The 17,501-nt window shown below is 44.5% G+C and overlaps 1 protein-coding gene across 27 annotated transcripts in view; it reads left to right on the forward strand.

The window, feature by feature from the left end:
- The first annotated feature begins 17,166 nt into the window (after positions 1–17,166).
- The window catches only part of CAMK2G (calcium/calmodulin dependent protein kinase II gamma), a 118,241-nt gene continuing 117,906 nt past the window's right edge, over positions 17,167–17,501 (forward strand). For 6 of the 27 annotated variants that reach the window (XM_064663807.1, XM_064663816.1, XM_064663809.1 and 3 more), the window contains exon 1: positions 17,173–17,450. Coding sequence is in view for 13 of the 27 variants with exons in the window: in XM_064663804.1 (XP_064519874.1) it covers positions 17,386–17,450 (65 nt within the window). In the remaining 14 variants the exon portion in view is untranslated. Of the gene's footprint in view, positions 17,451–17,501 lie in introns of all 27 variants that reach the window. The other 21 variants (XM_064663794.1, XM_064663796.1, XM_064663792.1 and 18 more) reach the window with 8 other exon arrangements.

The raw sequence follows: 17,501 nt of genomic DNA on the forward strand, positions 1-17,501 counted from the left end.
TCATATCTAGTATTTACATAGCATTATTCAGACAAATTATAAGGAGATATATCATTACTATTTATATAATCCAGAGGAGGAAAACAGGTCTCAGCAAGGTCAAACAAGAGATGAGCCAGCATGTGTGAGGTCAGTCTTCCAAGAATTATTTGGCACATGAAAGCAAACTGGTTTTTTTTAATTTTATTTTTCCCCAGAGATACTGAACATCCACAGCTTGCTTTGAAATTACCAGGAACTCAAGCATTTCTGAAAATCAGTTTGTATTTGTCACCCATTTTTACTTCTAAATAGACAGGTAACTTCTGGTGCAGCAGTCTGAGCCAAACACCTTGCATACAGAGAATTCACACCCATCTCTTATGGAGGATTAGAAACTGGGATCCATGAATGAAAATCATGTTTACATCCAGTTTTATTATAAAGCATCCAGTTATCTGGTGTGACAGGATGAGAGCAGTATCTTTGCTCCATTGCTCTGTTTGAATCTGCCAGGTTACACTAGTTGCCTTGCTGATGTTTTTTTTCTCAGTTTCTGATTTTTCCAGCTCACAGCTCCAAAAGAAAAGCTGTCTGTGGGGTCTCTACAATACAGCTTTGCTGAGGCAAAGCTTCTTAACCCTCTGACATGTCATTGTCCCTTGGCTCATCTCTTGCTAGTGAAAAATGCACTCCTCATGTGGGGCTGAGACTCTACACAAGCCCCAGAAAGAAGCCTACGCACTTGGATTCCAAGGAGCTGAATGAAGCAAATTGCACCATTTCCCATCACTCAAGAGCACCTAGCTGTAGCCAGCACCCCCCCTGCACCTTCAACCTAGTTCTATTCCCAGAATACCAATTACCTAGTGGAAGGAAACAAAGAATTTCCTTCATACGTCACCAGCTGGGACCAGGGTCTGAAACCTCTTGGGAACAGCCTCCAGATGGATGTTAGCCTGGAACTGGAATGTTCCCAAATGTCTGAGGAACCCCTCTGAGCCCTCAACCAAGGTGCCTTGCTGGCTACCCATTTCTAACTCAAGTACTCTGTCACTAATTCCCAAGATAGTTCTCAATTGGATCAAATAACTTGTGCCAAATCTGATGTTCAGTATTGCTTTTACTCACAATAAGACTTAATGCAGTAGCCCCATAGCTCCTGTGCTACCTGCTTTCACTGTAGGATCTCGTAAGGAAGGACACAGGCCTCTGTTGGTACAGCTCCAGGATAACAAGTGAATCAGGCTCACTTCTTTGGCTGCGTAGGGCATGCCTAAAATCCTTCCTTTCCTTCTCCAGGATACTGACAAAATTTCGCAGAGAAGCCTGCATAGTACTGTGTGAACTGGATCTGCTGCACAGCACAGCTTTTTAGTGCAGCTCACCAGTCTATTCCAAATACCACAGTTGTCTTCACATTTTGAAAAGCAATTAAAATCAACAGCACGTAACGTATTACAGATGTAGTAAACATTTCCCTTGGCCATGGCAAACAGCCTTGGGAACTCTAAACTGCAAACAACAGCCCCTCCTCCTGTCTGCAATGGGAATGCACATTTAGGTTCAACAGTGCAGAAGTGATTTTTCTCCCAATTTTTTGGTTTGTCCTTTGTAAGCCACCTGGAGAGCCACAACCTCCAGAGTACTGCATTTAGAAAAATTAAGTCGCCCTGAGCAAACTGGGCCTTATTATTCTGGAGTTTATGAAAAGCATAGACCTTAGTAGAAACAAGAATTAATCATGGATTACTGAGAGAGATGCACACCCTGCATAGTATTCATTTCTCGCTGGCTACAGGTTTATCTGGTTAATCCCACACACTGATATTCATTAGCTAAATGAATACACCCACAGCCAGACAGAATGAATTTGCGGGGTTGTTAGTTGGCATAACTTCAGTGACTGTTAACAAGCCTTCATTCTTTATACCAGTTGTCAGTCATAGCCTTGTATGTGATTTATAGGAGAGATAAGTGCTATCATCATCTTGCAAATAAAGAGATTAAAGAAAGAAGTGTAGGGCTCATCTGAGGCTACTGTGAAGCCAGCAACTGAAAATCTGACAACTGTCTAATGGCATTCACTTCTTCTTACTGGTCACAATTCCTGTGAGGTGCCTTAGTCCACAAAGAGATCCTGTATTTGAAAATAACTTTTCAAGAATTATGAGCTCTCATAGCTTGTGTTAAGTTTATACAGGATATTGGCACAGAAATGTGTCATGTCTCATGTTGTATTATCCCTTTGCTCTTTGATCAACTCCTTCTTGTTGAGTTTGCAATTAAGCATCTTGCAGGAGATTCCCAATTTTAATTGGATTTGTTGATTACTTGTTGGGGCATTGCAGGAATTCGACTGAAGAAGGGTGATTTGTTCCAGGAGGGTAAGCACCACACCCAGCCATTCCCTCACACACCTCAGAGCCAAAGCAAGCCTTACAGTGTGGGTAGGTGCTGAATTTCATCACCTGTGCTGCCGTCTGTGCTTGGGGCTGAACTGAGGCAAAGCTTGGATTTTACATTTACAGGAATCTTGAGCTGCTGTTAGGATAGCCTAACATCCAAACCAAGACAATTTCTACAGCCTGCATAAACCCATCAATCTATTTGAAATGTTTCTGTCAGTGTAAATTTTTGAACGAGTTCGAACAGGTTCTGTCCTTCAAATCTTTGAGTAAAATTTCAGAGACTCATAAGGACACAAAATACAGCTCAAAAAAAAAGTCTCCGCCCTGTCACATTTTGAACCCCATACGCATAAAGATAACTGCTGTGGTGTCTTTGGCCGCAGCCGAGCAGCAGGCAGTGGCCAGCCCGCGGGCCAGCTCAGGCACCGGGCCGTTTGGTCCTGGTGGCGGCTGCCCGGCCATGACCGTGCGGTACCGGAATGCCCCGGGATACCTCGGGATACCCCGGGATACCTCGGGATACCCCCACGCCCGGCGAGCGGGGCGGCGGCACCGGCCGGGGTCGCCCTCTGGCGGTCGCCGCCTGCATCGTCAGGGCCGCGATCCCCCCGCCCCACCGCCGTGTTGTCCTGCTCTCTGCTCTCTGCTGTCTGCTGTCGGGAGTCCTGCTCTCTGCTCTCTGCTGTCGGGAGAGTTTCGCACCCGAGTGTTTCTGTCACTCTTCCGCGTGTTTGGAATGTACCTGGTGCTGGGCTCCCCAGCTTGCTCTAGTCTTTATCTCTCCCGGCTCACCTGTGCCAGGCATCCCTCTGCATCACTCCCTTCTGTGGTTCCAAGAGTGCTGCTTGTGATGTTGCTCAGCAGTGGATTTATGAAACACCGAGGCCTGTTTACAGCAAACTGTCTTGTGGGACCAGAATTTAATATTTTAAGCCTGTTAGGAAACTGTAAAGGGAATTACATTACTGCAGATGTGTGTGTTCTGCAGAGGGGAAGTTTGGGAAAGCCTTTATAGCTCTTTCAGGCTTTAGAGGAAAAGAGTATCTCAATAAATATAAACCAAGTGAGAAAACTGTGGAAAATATTGCTCTGAAGGTGGCAGCCACTTTGATATCCTAGGATGGGTTGCCTTGGCTCTCTCAAGATCTGCAGACCTCTGCTGAGGGCTGTGATCTATTTGTGCAGGCCCAGCAGACAGCCAGAGGGAGCATTCAGAACCTTGCTCGGGATCAAGAGGTGTTGCCCAACTCCTTCAGGAAGTACCAGCTCAGTTCAGCCCGGTCCGTGCCAAGGCTCAGGCTGTGAGGTAGGAAGGTAGGCAGTGTTGCATGGAGGTCAGGGTCGACCACCTGGGGAGGAGTGTGTTTCTGCTGGCCCTGATGTACTTTCGGGGAGCCCAGGGTGGCAGCAGCAACCTGAGGAACTCTGGAGGACCATGTCACCCTGTTGTTGTAAGACCCACTAGCCTGATACTCACCTAGCAAGCCTAAATCTACCTGGCTTGGTGAATTCCAGGGAACAATACTGGGACTAACTTCGTAATGGAAAGTATATGTTTGTGGCATTTAACAGTTTCTCTTCTTTCTTTCTCTGAATCCCCTTATTATTTTATATGCAAATTTCACAGCACTTTAATTTGTTTCCTTTCTAATCTGAAGAATCCCAGTTTACTTGCTCTTCTCTGTAAGGGTGGCATTTGATGTATTTAACTGTCCTTGGTGCCCTTCTTACTTGTGAATAGCAATGATGAGCTCAGAGTCCATCATTTCATACATGAAGCTGGAATTTTCCTTTCCTCGAGCATCACTTGACATTTATCTGCAATAAATGTTGGTCAGGCAAGTGAGAAGGAGCAGAAAAAAACAAGAGTGGAAAAGTGCGGGATGCTGCCTTCTGGGGGCAGTGTGTGCTTGTGAAATTACCGTAACTGTGATCAGCTGTATTTCTCAAGTGCAAACTGTGTGTGGTGATTGTTTCAAGAATTCCTCCCGTGCTGGAACTACCTCCCCATAGGATTTATGGCGATCCCCATAGGATCTCTTTACACCTCCTTTGCTCATTAACGACAGGGCCATTACTTGAGTAATTAAGTAAATCCTTCCCCTTCCTGCATCTCCAGTTCCCAGAGTTTTGTCTCTTTTTACTTAAACTACCTTTGGAATATTATTTTTTTTAATCAATATGTAGGCATTTTCCCCTTATTAGCCCCCCCTAGTAGAGGGCTTTTTTGGAGGGGTCCTACAGAGATACCCTTTGTGGAGGCTGGGGTTTCAGTGAAGATGCTGCTGCAAGCTGTTAAAGCCAGTGGTCAGAGATGGTCCCACCTGAGTGTGACAGAAGCAAGTGGCACCTTCAGCCTGGAAAGCCCTAATTCATATTAGACTTCTGGGTGCTGAAAGGTAGGCTTTGGGGTCTTTGATTTCTTCTGTTACTATGTATATACAATATATACACGGTGTAGCATCATTATTTTCTGAAAAACACAAGAAATTAATAATTGAGATAGGTTAGGTTTTTTGTAGTGCATCCACATGCTTTTGCAGCAGGTGCTGTCTGAGATGAACACAAAAGGAAGAAGTATCACATAGCTAGCCTAGCCTGATGTTAAATGTGCAATAATTATCAGGAAAAATTACTTAAGTGATTTATGATGGCATCACAGGGTATGCTTCCACATTTGTTCTTGTGTTTTCCCCACTCCTTTTTATATATAATATTAAAAGCCTATTTTAAATAGATTCTTATAAATTAAATGTGAAAATACGTACTTGGTTATTGTGTATAAATCAGGTATTTTCCTCAAATATATTCATGGATATTTGTCAATTCTCCTCTAAATAGTTAAAAAATACCAAGTGATTAAGATAACTTCATAAGTGCCAAAAATCTCTTTAAACCCAGTAAACTGAATCTAAATGATGTTTTTTGATTTCTCCATTGGGGTAAACGACCCAAAAAATGGACAGAGAAATTTCTTTTGGGTCTTTTCGCTAAATAGTTTTTTGCCTTGATTGGGAGTTCTGCCTCTAATGATGTCCAGACATGACTTACTGCAACTCTCTTCTTATCTCATTGTATTGCTGTACATCACTATGTAAACACTTACTGACCTGTGCAAACAAGAAGCCCATCTCCAAAGAGCTCGGTTTACCTCCAAGAAGGCACAATAACCATTCAGCAGAGGAAATTGTTTATGACAAGAAGGCAGAGTCACCTGCTTCAAGATTCTATTGCAAGGTTAGACTTTGACAAGGGAACACTGACAAATGAGCACAAAGAGAGTTTTACAGGCCCAGAGGACAACAAATGCAGAAGTTGTGATGTCAAGAATAGCTCGGACAGACATACAGCTGAAGCTGATTGAAAGGAATGTAGTTTTGCCATATGGGTAATTCATAACTCCTTCAACTGGAAGTTTAAGTTAAGCTACTTAAAGCACAGAGTTAAAATGATTGTCGTGGATGTGGTTTTAATCCTCGGGCAGCCTAGAGATCTCGACAGCTGGAGCCTTTACCTGGGCGAGCCCTATGTGTTCAGTGCCGCAGCCCGCCCCGAGGGCTGTCCCGCCGCACCCGCGGGCAGGCTCGGCAGCAGCTCCGCAGGGCGAGGGCGGCCGCTGCCGCCAGGTGTCTCTCGTCGATGCTTTCTGGAGGACGTCTGAGCACCTCAAGTTCCTGCCTGGCGATCAAAATTCTTCCAGCACAGCACGCAGGTCAGCCGAGGCTCTCCTCTTTTTCTACTAGCCTTTTTTGACTGCTAGGGAAAAAATTTGAAGCCATTTGGTATGGACTGTCTTTCATGGTTTTATGTACTGTGATCTCTTTTCACTGCCACTGTCTGTAAGTCTTGAGATCTTGCCATACTGATGCTTGTTCTATAAATTGCTAAATTGCATTGCAATGGCTTGCTATTTCTCCCACAGGGATCTCTTTTTTCTTATGAGTCAGTAGTAGCTGTAGTGCTCCAATAGTCACTGAAACTATTTATCTTCCTCGCCTTTCACTCTGATGTCCCACATCTGTTTCCACTGTAGGCATCTTACATATTTTTCCCTGCTGCTTCTTAAATATATACAGTTACAAAATTTCCAAAAAACAATACATATGGAGTAAGTACTCAGCAGTGCTTCTCTTCCCTTTCAGTTGCACTGGGTGGACTTACATGAGGATGGGTCCCCACAAGCATCATTGCCAAAGGGCATGCACGCTTCCAAGGTGGTGTTGAAAGCCACAGACAAGTCCTGAATGTCACTTGTCCTCTGTTCCTGTTCCTAAAACAGTTTCAGAAGCAAAATAGTCCCAGGAGCAACACACACAGACAGAGTGGCACACAAGCCCAGCACGTGCCGCATGCTGTTGACTGTCAGCCTGTGCTGGCGTTTACAGAAGTTATGCTGGAAACTTGAATTGTGAATGTCGGTGTTGCTGAACCTTGTGTTTGTTCCAGCCTAAGGTCAGAGCAACCACGTGTTGTGTGTTTGAGAAAAGCATTATGCTAAGGTGGGGCAAAGGTAGACTTGAAGCAAGCAGAAAACACTGCTGGTATGTATCCTTTTCACTTAATAGAACATCTGCTATAGTTCTGGCTATACACTTTATAATTAACAAAATTTTACCTTGAGGAAGGTGTTGCAAACACAGGAGGCTAGACTCTAGTCTCTGACATTCAGATAATTTCTGTGAGGTTCAGCCTGTTATCAGGTGGACAGAGAAAAGTACAAATAAATTTAATGCACAAACTGTGCATGGTGTCCATAATGAGGCTGCATCTCTAAATCAGCTGTATGGTAATCATACCTCAAAACTGCATCCATCACAATGTTTCTTATACAGAAAAGAACTGGTGATCTAGGCAGGCACCTTTGTGATATCAGTCTTGGTAAACATGCTTTAGAAAATGATAAATTGTTTCAGTTACCAAAAAGTACATAACATCCCAAGGGAACAAGAGGATTAGACCCTCTAGACAAAAGGATAAAGGTATACATTTAAATAAATTGGCAATATTTAGGTTTAGAGAGCATCTAAGTTGTTGACAGAAAAATACGGGCATGATACGAAGCTATTCTCAAAGCAAGAGAAATGGAATGATATGGGAGTTTCAGATATTTTGTGTGTGCCTGTAAAACTTCTGTTTCTCTCTAAAAATGGTATTTCTAGTGACATGCAATACAACTAAGTTTTTAAGTCCTCTGTTCCCACTTGCCAAAGGGCTAGGAATAGGATTTTCAGGTTCTCAACTGGCATAATTCATTTCTGAAACGAACTACCCCAGCTCCTGGGCCAATATCATCCCAGCTGTGGGCTTGGGGTCCATCCAGTGGAGTCAGGGGCAGTCCAGATTGTCCTTACACCTACCTTTGTGCCTGTCTAGGAGTGGAGACAGATGCCAAAGCTGAGACAGATGTTGACTCTGTGGATTTTAGTTATAGGCAGCAGGTGTGATTTCCACAGGGAGCTTGCTCTTCCCTTAAGAATGACAGACAAATGTTACAGCTGCATGGGATCATCGAGTGCACGTCCTCTTCCAGACCCACTCAAAAGCAAAAGCTAAATGGAGTTTAGCTCTTAATTCTATTGACAGCATTTATTTTCTCATGTAAAAATGACAGGTCACTTTCTCTGACACACCCACTAGATTATCCTGCTTTGCTGTAGGGAGCTTACTTCATGTCAGTTCCTCCCAGTTGTCTCCGGATCCTTGGCCTTCACACATAATTATTTTTTTGTGGCTTGGGATATATATGTAAAAATGCCTTTCATCTTTGCTTGCACAGTTTATGGTACCTCTCTGCTTTTGTTCCCATTTATGGGACTGTAGTACACACATACACCTGGCCTATGCACCATGCAGTTGCATGTACACGTGCACACCCTCAGCATGAGTCACCTTATCCACAATTCTGTGACCAGAAAGGCAGTTCTGCTTCATGTGTTCGCACGCACTTCTGTGATTTGCAAGTATTCAAGAAACAAACAGCTGCGAGCTAGCATCTTATTCTGCTGCTGTGATGTGTGTTTTTCACTGGTACTTTCAAATGTAACACAAGGTCATTAAACATGGAAATAATACCCTCATCTGCAGTATAGAAATTCCTTTAGATACTTGAGGCTTCTGAATGTGCAAATATTTGTGTTTCTGCACAGTCAGGTGTGTTTGCCTCCTGCCCTTCAAAGGCAGGAAGTCTGTGTCACTGCAGACTCACAGTGCTGGATTCTTAATGGGGATCCCAACCCAAACTGACAGATGTTGGGTGTAATTCTTTTAACCTGTCAAGAGCCATCTTTTTTTCTTTTGTATTTTATTTTTATTAACAAGATACAAGGAACAAAGTACACTCAGATGGAAGCATAGAAAGCAGTAATATTCACAGCCACTCCACAGAAAAGAGTCGCAGGAACATAAAAAATGTTTAGTGAGTTTTTAATTGTGAATAGCACTCCATGCTGAGGTATAATTTTGGGGAGATATCTGGTGAGAGCTGCACATTTGATTCAGAGTGGCACTGCATTATCTTCACCCAAAATCAAGATCAACAGGAAAGCGTTTGTATCTGTTCATGTTGGAGGAGTGACCTGAATTCTGCCCTTCCATAGCAGCTGCACTCTCATGAGGTCATGAGAGAGTCACTATCCCACTCTCTGCCTCATTTCTCTCATTGTAAAACATGATTTACTTCACTTATTCCCACAGGTTTTGTGGCTGTAATGGGGAGTGTAAATCATTTTACTATTGCTGTGGCTGGGAAATCAGGCCTATCTTTCTCACTATGTGTTCTCTGTGCATCTCACACAGGCGGAACTGAAACCTGGAGAAGCTGAAGAGTCCAGCTACTGGGTGGAGTTTTTGCTGTGGTTCCCAAATACCTTCTTGCTGCTCTTGTTGGCTCAGGCTGTGTTTGTAAACATTCACAGTCCCTCTCCTTTGGATTGTTCCTTGGAGCCAGATTTTCTTTTGATGTGAAACAGGATGTGTGTGTTAATTAATTTATTTTACTCGGGGTAGGAAATTGCTGCCAATGTTCTTTGAAGAGTCCTGTAAGCCATCCTGTAAGCCCTTGTGTAAACATTCAGGCAATTTTGGTTAAAATGTTTATTTTTTTTAACAATGCATAAATGTTAATCTGGCTGTTTTACAGTGGAGAGGTTTTACAGGCTCCTTTAAAAATGTCAAGGTCATCTTTAAAGAGTTACTGTTTAAACTGAGGAGGCGAAACACTGGACAAGAGGATTCAGGGATGAAAAAATGAAAACCAGTATTTTCTGCTAACAGGTGTTATTTGAGAGTTTAGTGCTGGTGAAAGTGATGGTGAAATGCTCTGGAGACTGCTTCTGCATCTACTCCTTTGTACTTGTATTTTGGACAATGTTAGTGAAAATACACCCTTCCTGCCTTAGTCCTAAATTTGAAAGGACTTCTGCCTGGTGATGACAGGAAAGCGCAGGCTCTGTAAACGTTGACTTCCTGAGACTGCCAGGAGGGGCCATTCGTGCCAATTATGGCAGTGACGTTTGTGCTGTGGAAGTACACTGCTTCATGATTTATAAAGGACCAGGAGGCTTTCATGATTAAATGTTGCTTGGGAGGTCTCCGAGATTTGGAATAATCTCTCTGGAGAAAAAGGACTGAGAATCCCAGTGCTGATGATTCTGTCATTTTGCATATTACAATAAAGCACCCTCATGTGGGCAAGGAACAGAGAGTGCTCCTTGCCAAAACCAAAAACTTTCAAACTGCAAGTTTGAAAAAATAATCAAGCTATATGTAATGCTATTAAGTTATATTTAAGTTGGGGTTTTTAAAAAACCATTCTCTTCTTAGTTTGATGTTTAATTGGTAGGGTGCTATGATTTGAGAGACGATGCAGTTAAAACTGATCAGTTAAAACTGATCACATGCTACCAGACATGCACAGTATTTTACCAAACAAGACCAGACAGATGCCTTGTTCTGAAGAAACTGCAGTATGAGACTGATCCTTCAAGATACTATATGACAGCAGATTCCCCAAGGAAATGACTTGGTCTCCTTGTAATCTCAAATGTCTGCATACACTTCAGTGCAGGTTTGGTGTCTAGCACTCTTATTCTGGGACAATAATCCACAGCCATTTAAATCAAAGCCTAACAGAGAACTCAAAGGAAAAAGTTTAGTATCTCCCCAAGGACTGTGCCTTAAATTCAACTGAGATGACAAGAGGAAAGAATGGAAGATGTATAGTGTGAGATATGTAAATTTATCTTAATTTGAGTTGAATTCAAACAGAGCTAGTAATGGCTAAATATTGTGATGATTTTGGTGGTAAGAGTTAAACTGGAGATTTTCCCAGGGATCTGTTCTCCATTTTAAAAAGCAAAGAAACAACATTTTTTATAGCTGGCACTAAATGGAAATCTTTTCTTTCAGCAGTAGCAATAGGTCACAATGACTGATCCACAGAAACCAAACTGCTCATTTCTCCTTCCTTTTGGTTATGAGTGACCCACAGCAATGAGGGGGTTACTTGTTCATATTCTTCTCAACACTCCAAAAAACAGCATTCAGCTCATGAGGACCATCCATCCATCATCTTTTTTTGCAGTATTAGCCTTTCCTTTGACAGAGACCTTATTTAAAAAAGAGGAAGACTCCATTCCAGGATGTGGCATTAGTTTTCATTATTCATTCAGTAATCAATACCATTCAGTATGGCATATGTATAATTCCACACAATATTTTAAGTTGGTGGAGATATCTGGGATATAGGGAGAAATCTGTGTTCATCCTTTACGTAACAGTCATTGAGTCATGCCATCTAGTTTAAACAAACAGTGTGAATCTTAAAATAGCCCCTGAACATTCCACTGCGATGGCCATATTCAAATGAATGTTCAAGATGTTTCCCCACTATCGTATACCCACACAGTAACCCTTCAGTGACAGCAGAGCTGTCTGGAGCCACTATTGAGCTACACTGGGCACTGGGCACACAGATCTGTTCACTTGCTCTAGTAGGTAGGAGATCTGCTTCTTTGTTGTCCACCCACCAAGGGAGGCAATAGAAATGAAACATTTTGAGGCTAAGCTCACCTGAGGGTGATTTTAACATACCAGTTATTGTTACTGGATAATTATAAAAGGAACTCATGGAACATGACCTTGTTGCCATATAAGTGGTGGGAAATCCTGCTCTTCACCTCACCTGCTTAACAATTGACATTGACCAGTTTCAAGAAGATAGAAGTGAAAACATGTAATTTTTTAATGCAGTATTATTAATATGGCTACAGATACAGAACTAGAGGAAATTCTTCTTATTGCTCACAGTATTTGTCTGACTTCCATAATCCTCACTGGTTTTTTCTATAGGATCTTATGGATACATTTCAAAGGATAGTTTAGATGTGATAAAAGTATAACTATGTTGTAAAACTGATCAGTTAAGAGAGTAGCTAGTAGGCATTGCAGCTCAGCATTCAGAAATTGTTTGGAGATAACTTTCTAGCAAAGAAACCTTCCAAGAGGAATCTGGAAAGGCTACTCTTCTGGAGCTCACTCAGTTTCTAACCTAGAGCTCAGGCTAGTATTGGAGGGACTTGGATTTTCATGAGATGAGAAACATAAAACCATGCTGCTGCAGCCCCTTCTGAATGGCTCTGTGGGCAAAGGACTCAGCTCTTCAAGACTATCCATGTGTTATCTTCCCCCAGGCTTTGCCTATATCATATGTAGCTGTGCAGGAATCCAGAACAGCCTGTGAAATCAGTCAATAAACCTGGTATTGATCCCTCATTAAGATAAGGGTCAAGAGAAAAGACTGTGTGGAGTGAGCTGATGGCAGTTAAATGAGCTGAATGTGTACCAAATGCTTCCCTTTCCTAGCTGGGGACCTAACCCGTTCTTCTGAAATCCAAAGTTGCAAGCACTTCAAGCTGAGAGGAAAATACCTCATGTCTAGGTGGCTTGGAAAAATCCCAGGGAAAGGCATGTGTCCCCATGAATCACTAGGGGAGCTGGGGAACCAGGCAGGCCAGCAGGTACACAGAGCCCACCCAGAGGCACCCAGGCACCGAGACCTCTCCAGACCACAGCTGCCCCCTGCTTTGGCTGAACTCCCCTGGGGGCAGAGACCCATAGCTCTGAAGAGCAGAGATGTATAGAACAGGGCTGGCCACTTGGACATAGTACCTACTGACCCTGTCTCATAACAGCAGAAAGCACTCAGAGACATTAAAATAGAACAAATTTGCAATGAGATCAGGTTATATGTTTTATGAGCCATATAATTAACATGCGACACTCAGTGCCATGGGATATTATTGACTTAAATAGCTTAGTAAGTATCAAAAAGGATTAGGCATTGACATGAAACAGAATAGCATGTGCACTGACACAAGCTAGGATCAAAATTACAGGGGCCACCAATCCTTGTGCTTTGGGGCATATTTTGATCATCAGCTTGGGGTCAGGAGGAAAGCCACTCTCTAATCAAGCAGCACAATATGCATGTGAATCACAGTTATACGGATCCCTTTATTGGCCTGTTTTGATACCTTTCCCTTTTTCTTCTGTCTTCCTTTCATCCTGTCCTCTTCCCCCTCCCTCACATTTATCATTTGGAATAGGTCACTACTGAAGACAAGACACTAAACTAGATGGATGGCTGAATAGTCCCTACTAATAGGGTAATTTAATATTTGCTTCTCTCCAGAACTCTATCGTTTATTTCGAATATAAATTTTATATTCATTCACTAAAAAGTTCCTCCATTACCAACCTTCTTTCTATGCACATTACTTTTTATTTTTATCAGCCTCACTTACAAATCCTCAGAGTTAGCAAATGCATGTCAGTTTGGGAGAAAGAAGAGAACAACCAGGCACATTAAAGGAAACTGATTTTCTTGGTAGATACTCAACAATGGCTTAAGTAAAAAAAATTTTGAGAGATCCTGTAGAGCCAACATCAATAGTCACCTATGAGAATAAGGGGGTTTTCTTCTATGTACATGACAATGAGTCTATGGACAGTCATGAAAAAACGATGCTTGATTGAGTAGATGCTTTCTTTGTAGAGTCAGAAGCAAAATAATAGTTAAGAATTTCAAAACTTTTCTTCACCTGCCAAAAAGTTCCTGATTTTAAGATGATGCAATATTTCACACAATTTTAGATGTTTGGATGTTTTGTTTTGCATTTTAATTTGCTACTGTACTGAAGTAGTGCCAGGAAGCCCCACATAATAGCAGGGCAGGTTGAACTTTATGCCCTGTAAAGCCCTTGTGAGAGAAAAGACCTACCAGGAGTTACTCATACTAAAGAGACAGGCTGGAGAGCAGAGGCATAGAGATGAAAATTTACTGATTCTCTGTGGGACCCCAAGTTAATAGCAGAAACCCAAATGTTATCTATTTTAAAAATATGCCTACTCATTTTCTTTACTGCTTACTTCTTTTTTGCTTCTTGTCTTCACCCTCCCAGGCTGATTTCTAACTCCACCAATTCTTACCCTTCCTAAGTCCTTTATTTTTGCTAACACACTCTCTTCATATCTGGCACTAGCCAGTACTTCTCCACTCAGCACACTGATACATGCTGCCCTTGGGCTTATTCAACCTTACTGGAAAAATGATATAATGCATCTTCTCCAGCACCCTTCCCATTTTCCACAGTGGGTCAAATTCCAGGTAGTTTCTGTGAACTAATTTTGTAGTTCTTTGCTCTGCTTCCCTAAATACTGACACTTTTGTGTTACTGCCTTCCCACAGACATTCTTCAACATACCAAAGCTGACCTTAGGCTCCATGGACAGATGGGGCCTGATCTGAAGTCCATTAACATCAGAGGAAATGTCCATTTATGCCCATAGGCTTTGCATTAAATCCCTTGCATTTTACTTACTTTCTTTAGTGCCTCTTATTCAGCTCCAGTTATTAAAATCAGATTAATACCTCATAGATCCCTGACAGTTCAGAGTACTGTATAAGCCAAACTGTGCTACTTCAAAAGATAGAGACCAAAACTGCTACTCTGCTGATGTGAACTCTGCAGCTGGCTAATACTAAAAGCAAGGCATTGTTTCCAGACTTAAATCCTGCACAACTGAGGTTAGAATCTCACTTACTGTTCATTTGCTGAATCTCACATTACTAGTGCCTAGGCTGTCAAAACCATTTCTTACTGTTCAGATATTGTCTGGTCCCTACAACATTATTCTGACCAGGCAGCATTCAGATTCACCTCTGTTTGCAGTTTTACTCTCAGTACAAGTAGGCTGCTATGTCAGCCAGAACATCAATATTTCTTTCTGTTGACACAATACTCTTATCCATATTGCCACCCCTCCTCCTGCTTCATTTTGTCTACATTCCTTTTGAAAACTCTACTCCCATAATTTAGTCTCCCACTCAGTACTTGGTTTAATCAAGTCTGTCACTCAATTTATATCCCACTTCTCGCTTGACTCAAGTTTCTCGGTTAGCAATCTGTTTCTGTAGCACTTGCTATGCATAACACATGGTTAGCTTTTCTTTACACACTTGCTCCTCTGTTCCCTTTCTGATTTCCAGACCTCACTTCTCCTTGTAACACTTGAAGATGAGAAACTTCCTCTTCTGTCCCTCTCTTTCTACGTTCCTCATGTATTTTTGTAAGACCACTGCAACCAGAACTTCTTAAATACTATGAGATCCTCTGTGCAGGGCACAGAACAACTCCTTTTAAAACAGTTAAAACAGTTTTCAACTGCAGAATCTCTCAGTTTAATACACAGCTTTGGGTAAACCTCTCCTGTTGCTGTATTTCTTTGTCATGGCTCATACCACTTTCCTCTGCACAAAAGTCAGATTCTCTCCCTCTGACTGCTCATTCAGCATAGCATGCTAAAATTTGGTTTTAAACATCCACTCATTTTTTTGCGTTGTGGAATGAAGTCCTGTTCCAGTTGCTCTGTACATTTTAATATTGGGGACTGGGTTGCATGTATCCTGATGACATTGCCTAGCGCAACCACAGCACAAATTTGACAGATCACCTTTCCTGCACAAAGGACATCTAATGTCATTTCAGATGGTGGAAGTGCACTGCAGGTTGTGTATCAGATATATTGTTCACCTTTGCATATATAATTTTCCACTTGAGTTTCTTGTTATCAGCTGATGCCTCTGGTAAGGACCATGGGTTGTCAACTGCTTTATTCCTTGGCTGCAACTGTTCTGTTAAAGAAACGGGGGGACCACAAAATGAGGCTGTTGGACCACAGTTAGCTTGGTAGGAGGCTGATCAAGTGGTACCTGTTGGATAGATCATTTGTTGGTTCTCTGAATTATTCTGCTGTGTCAGCAGGTTTCCAGGTTTAAATGCTGGCATGGTGTAAGACACAGAATGCTGTTGTTTCATAATCACCTTCTAGAGGTATTGCTTTGTTGTAATGCTACTGTTATGTTGTCCTACTTTTGCTATCTACTTTCTGCATAGGCTCAGGGAATTTTTGTCCACTGCATCACTTCGGTGTAGACTTTGCAGCACTGGGCTGGCTGCACTTAACCTGGAGACAGGGAGTGGGGGGGGATATGCAGGTGCCTGCTGTCACTGCTTTTCATATGATTGAATAACATGTCGATTTCATAGTCCAGACACAGTGCAGGAATATATGGCACTCATACAGTACTCTTAATTTTCAGATCAGTTTAATGCTACTCCTGGCTTATGGTACACTCATCTGTCTCTCCGAATGTTCTTAACACAGCTTTCACTCCCAGTCACGCAGGAGAGGCCAGTGCAGCCCTTCTCTCTCTGGCTGGATCAGTGACTGCCCTATATAAATCTGCATATTAAGCAGATTTGGCAATTGTTCAGACAGAGACAGACTCACTTAAGTAAAAGGTGAAAACAAACTTGTTTATAAAGGCACTGCAGCAGCACTCTCAGATGGTATGCTAGTAGAGACGGCACAGAGGCCGGTTTTTTTTCTTTTGTAGTTGGAGACTGATGATTTCTGTTTGTCTTCTGCGTCCAAGTCTCATCACCATAAACCACGCGCGTGTGCGAATGCCGGGTCTCACTCTATTAACAGTTGAAAGACACTTCGCGTGTTACCGCTTTACCTCTGCACCAGATGGTTCATTTCCTCGGGGACTCCCACACGCGCCCCCAAGGTCGGGCAGACCGACAGCGCTCGGGAGCGCCGGGCCCAACTTTGAGGTGGATCCGGAGAAGGGCTTGAGGCCCCGCTTGCGGACCGGGTCCCCTGCGCTTGGCGCCGGGCTCGGACTGCGGCCGGGAGCTGCCGCTGCTCCCTCCCCGCTCACGGAGCGGCCGGGGCGAGCCGGGCGGCTGCTCCCTGCGGGCCGCGGCTCGCAGGGGCCGGGTGGCCCGGTGTTCGCCCCGCTGACGTGCACCCGGGGGAGGGCGGCGGCGGCGGCGGCGGCAGCGGCAGCGGCAGCAGCTCCCGCTTCGCTTCCCTCCCCTCCTGCTGCACGCAGGAAGCTTATCCGGCCGCGGCTTGCGCGGGGGGAATTAAGAGAAATACCCGCCGTGCCCCCGGCCGGGGTCTGCTCCCGGCCGCCCGCGGAGCGCTGGGGAGGGGGCGCGCCCGCCGCATTCCGCCCGCCCTTGGCGCGGGGCGGGTCGCTCACTGCAGTGCCCGCGCCGGGGCCGCGGGCGGGGGGAGCGGCCGCGCCCCGGCTGCAGCCCCCGGCGGGCGGCGGCGCTGCGGGCGCCCCGGGAGCGCCCCCGGCGGCCACACCCCGCGGCGGGCCGGGGCCGGCGGAGGGAGGGGGCCGGCGCGGGGTGTCTCCGAGCCAGTTCTCGCGGTGCTGGCCAGGCTCAGCCTCCTTCCCCTCCCCGGCGAGCGGTGACTGTGCACGGCGGAGCGGGGAGCGCCGAGCCGGGCGCGGGGGGAGCCCGCGCCGCCCCGCCGAGCCAGGAGGAAAGGCCGCCGAGCAGCGCGCCCGCCCGGCCCGTCCCCGCCGCCCTGCCCCATGCCCCAGCGGCGCTGAACCTCCCGCAGTGCGAACATGGCCACCACGGCAACGTGCACCCGCTTCACCGACGAGTACCAGCTCTACGAGGAGCTTGGCAAGTACGGAGCCCGTTGCGCGCCCCGCGCCGCGCCCCGCCGCCCGCCCCGGCC

This window comes from Pseudopipra pipra, chromosome 8 (genome assembly GCF_036250125.1).
Source record: "Pseudopipra pipra isolate bDixPip1 chromosome 8, bDixPip1.hap1, whole genome shotgun sequence".
Lineage (NCBI taxonomy): Eukaryota > Metazoa > Chordata > Aves > Passeriformes > Pipridae > Pseudopipra > Pseudopipra pipra.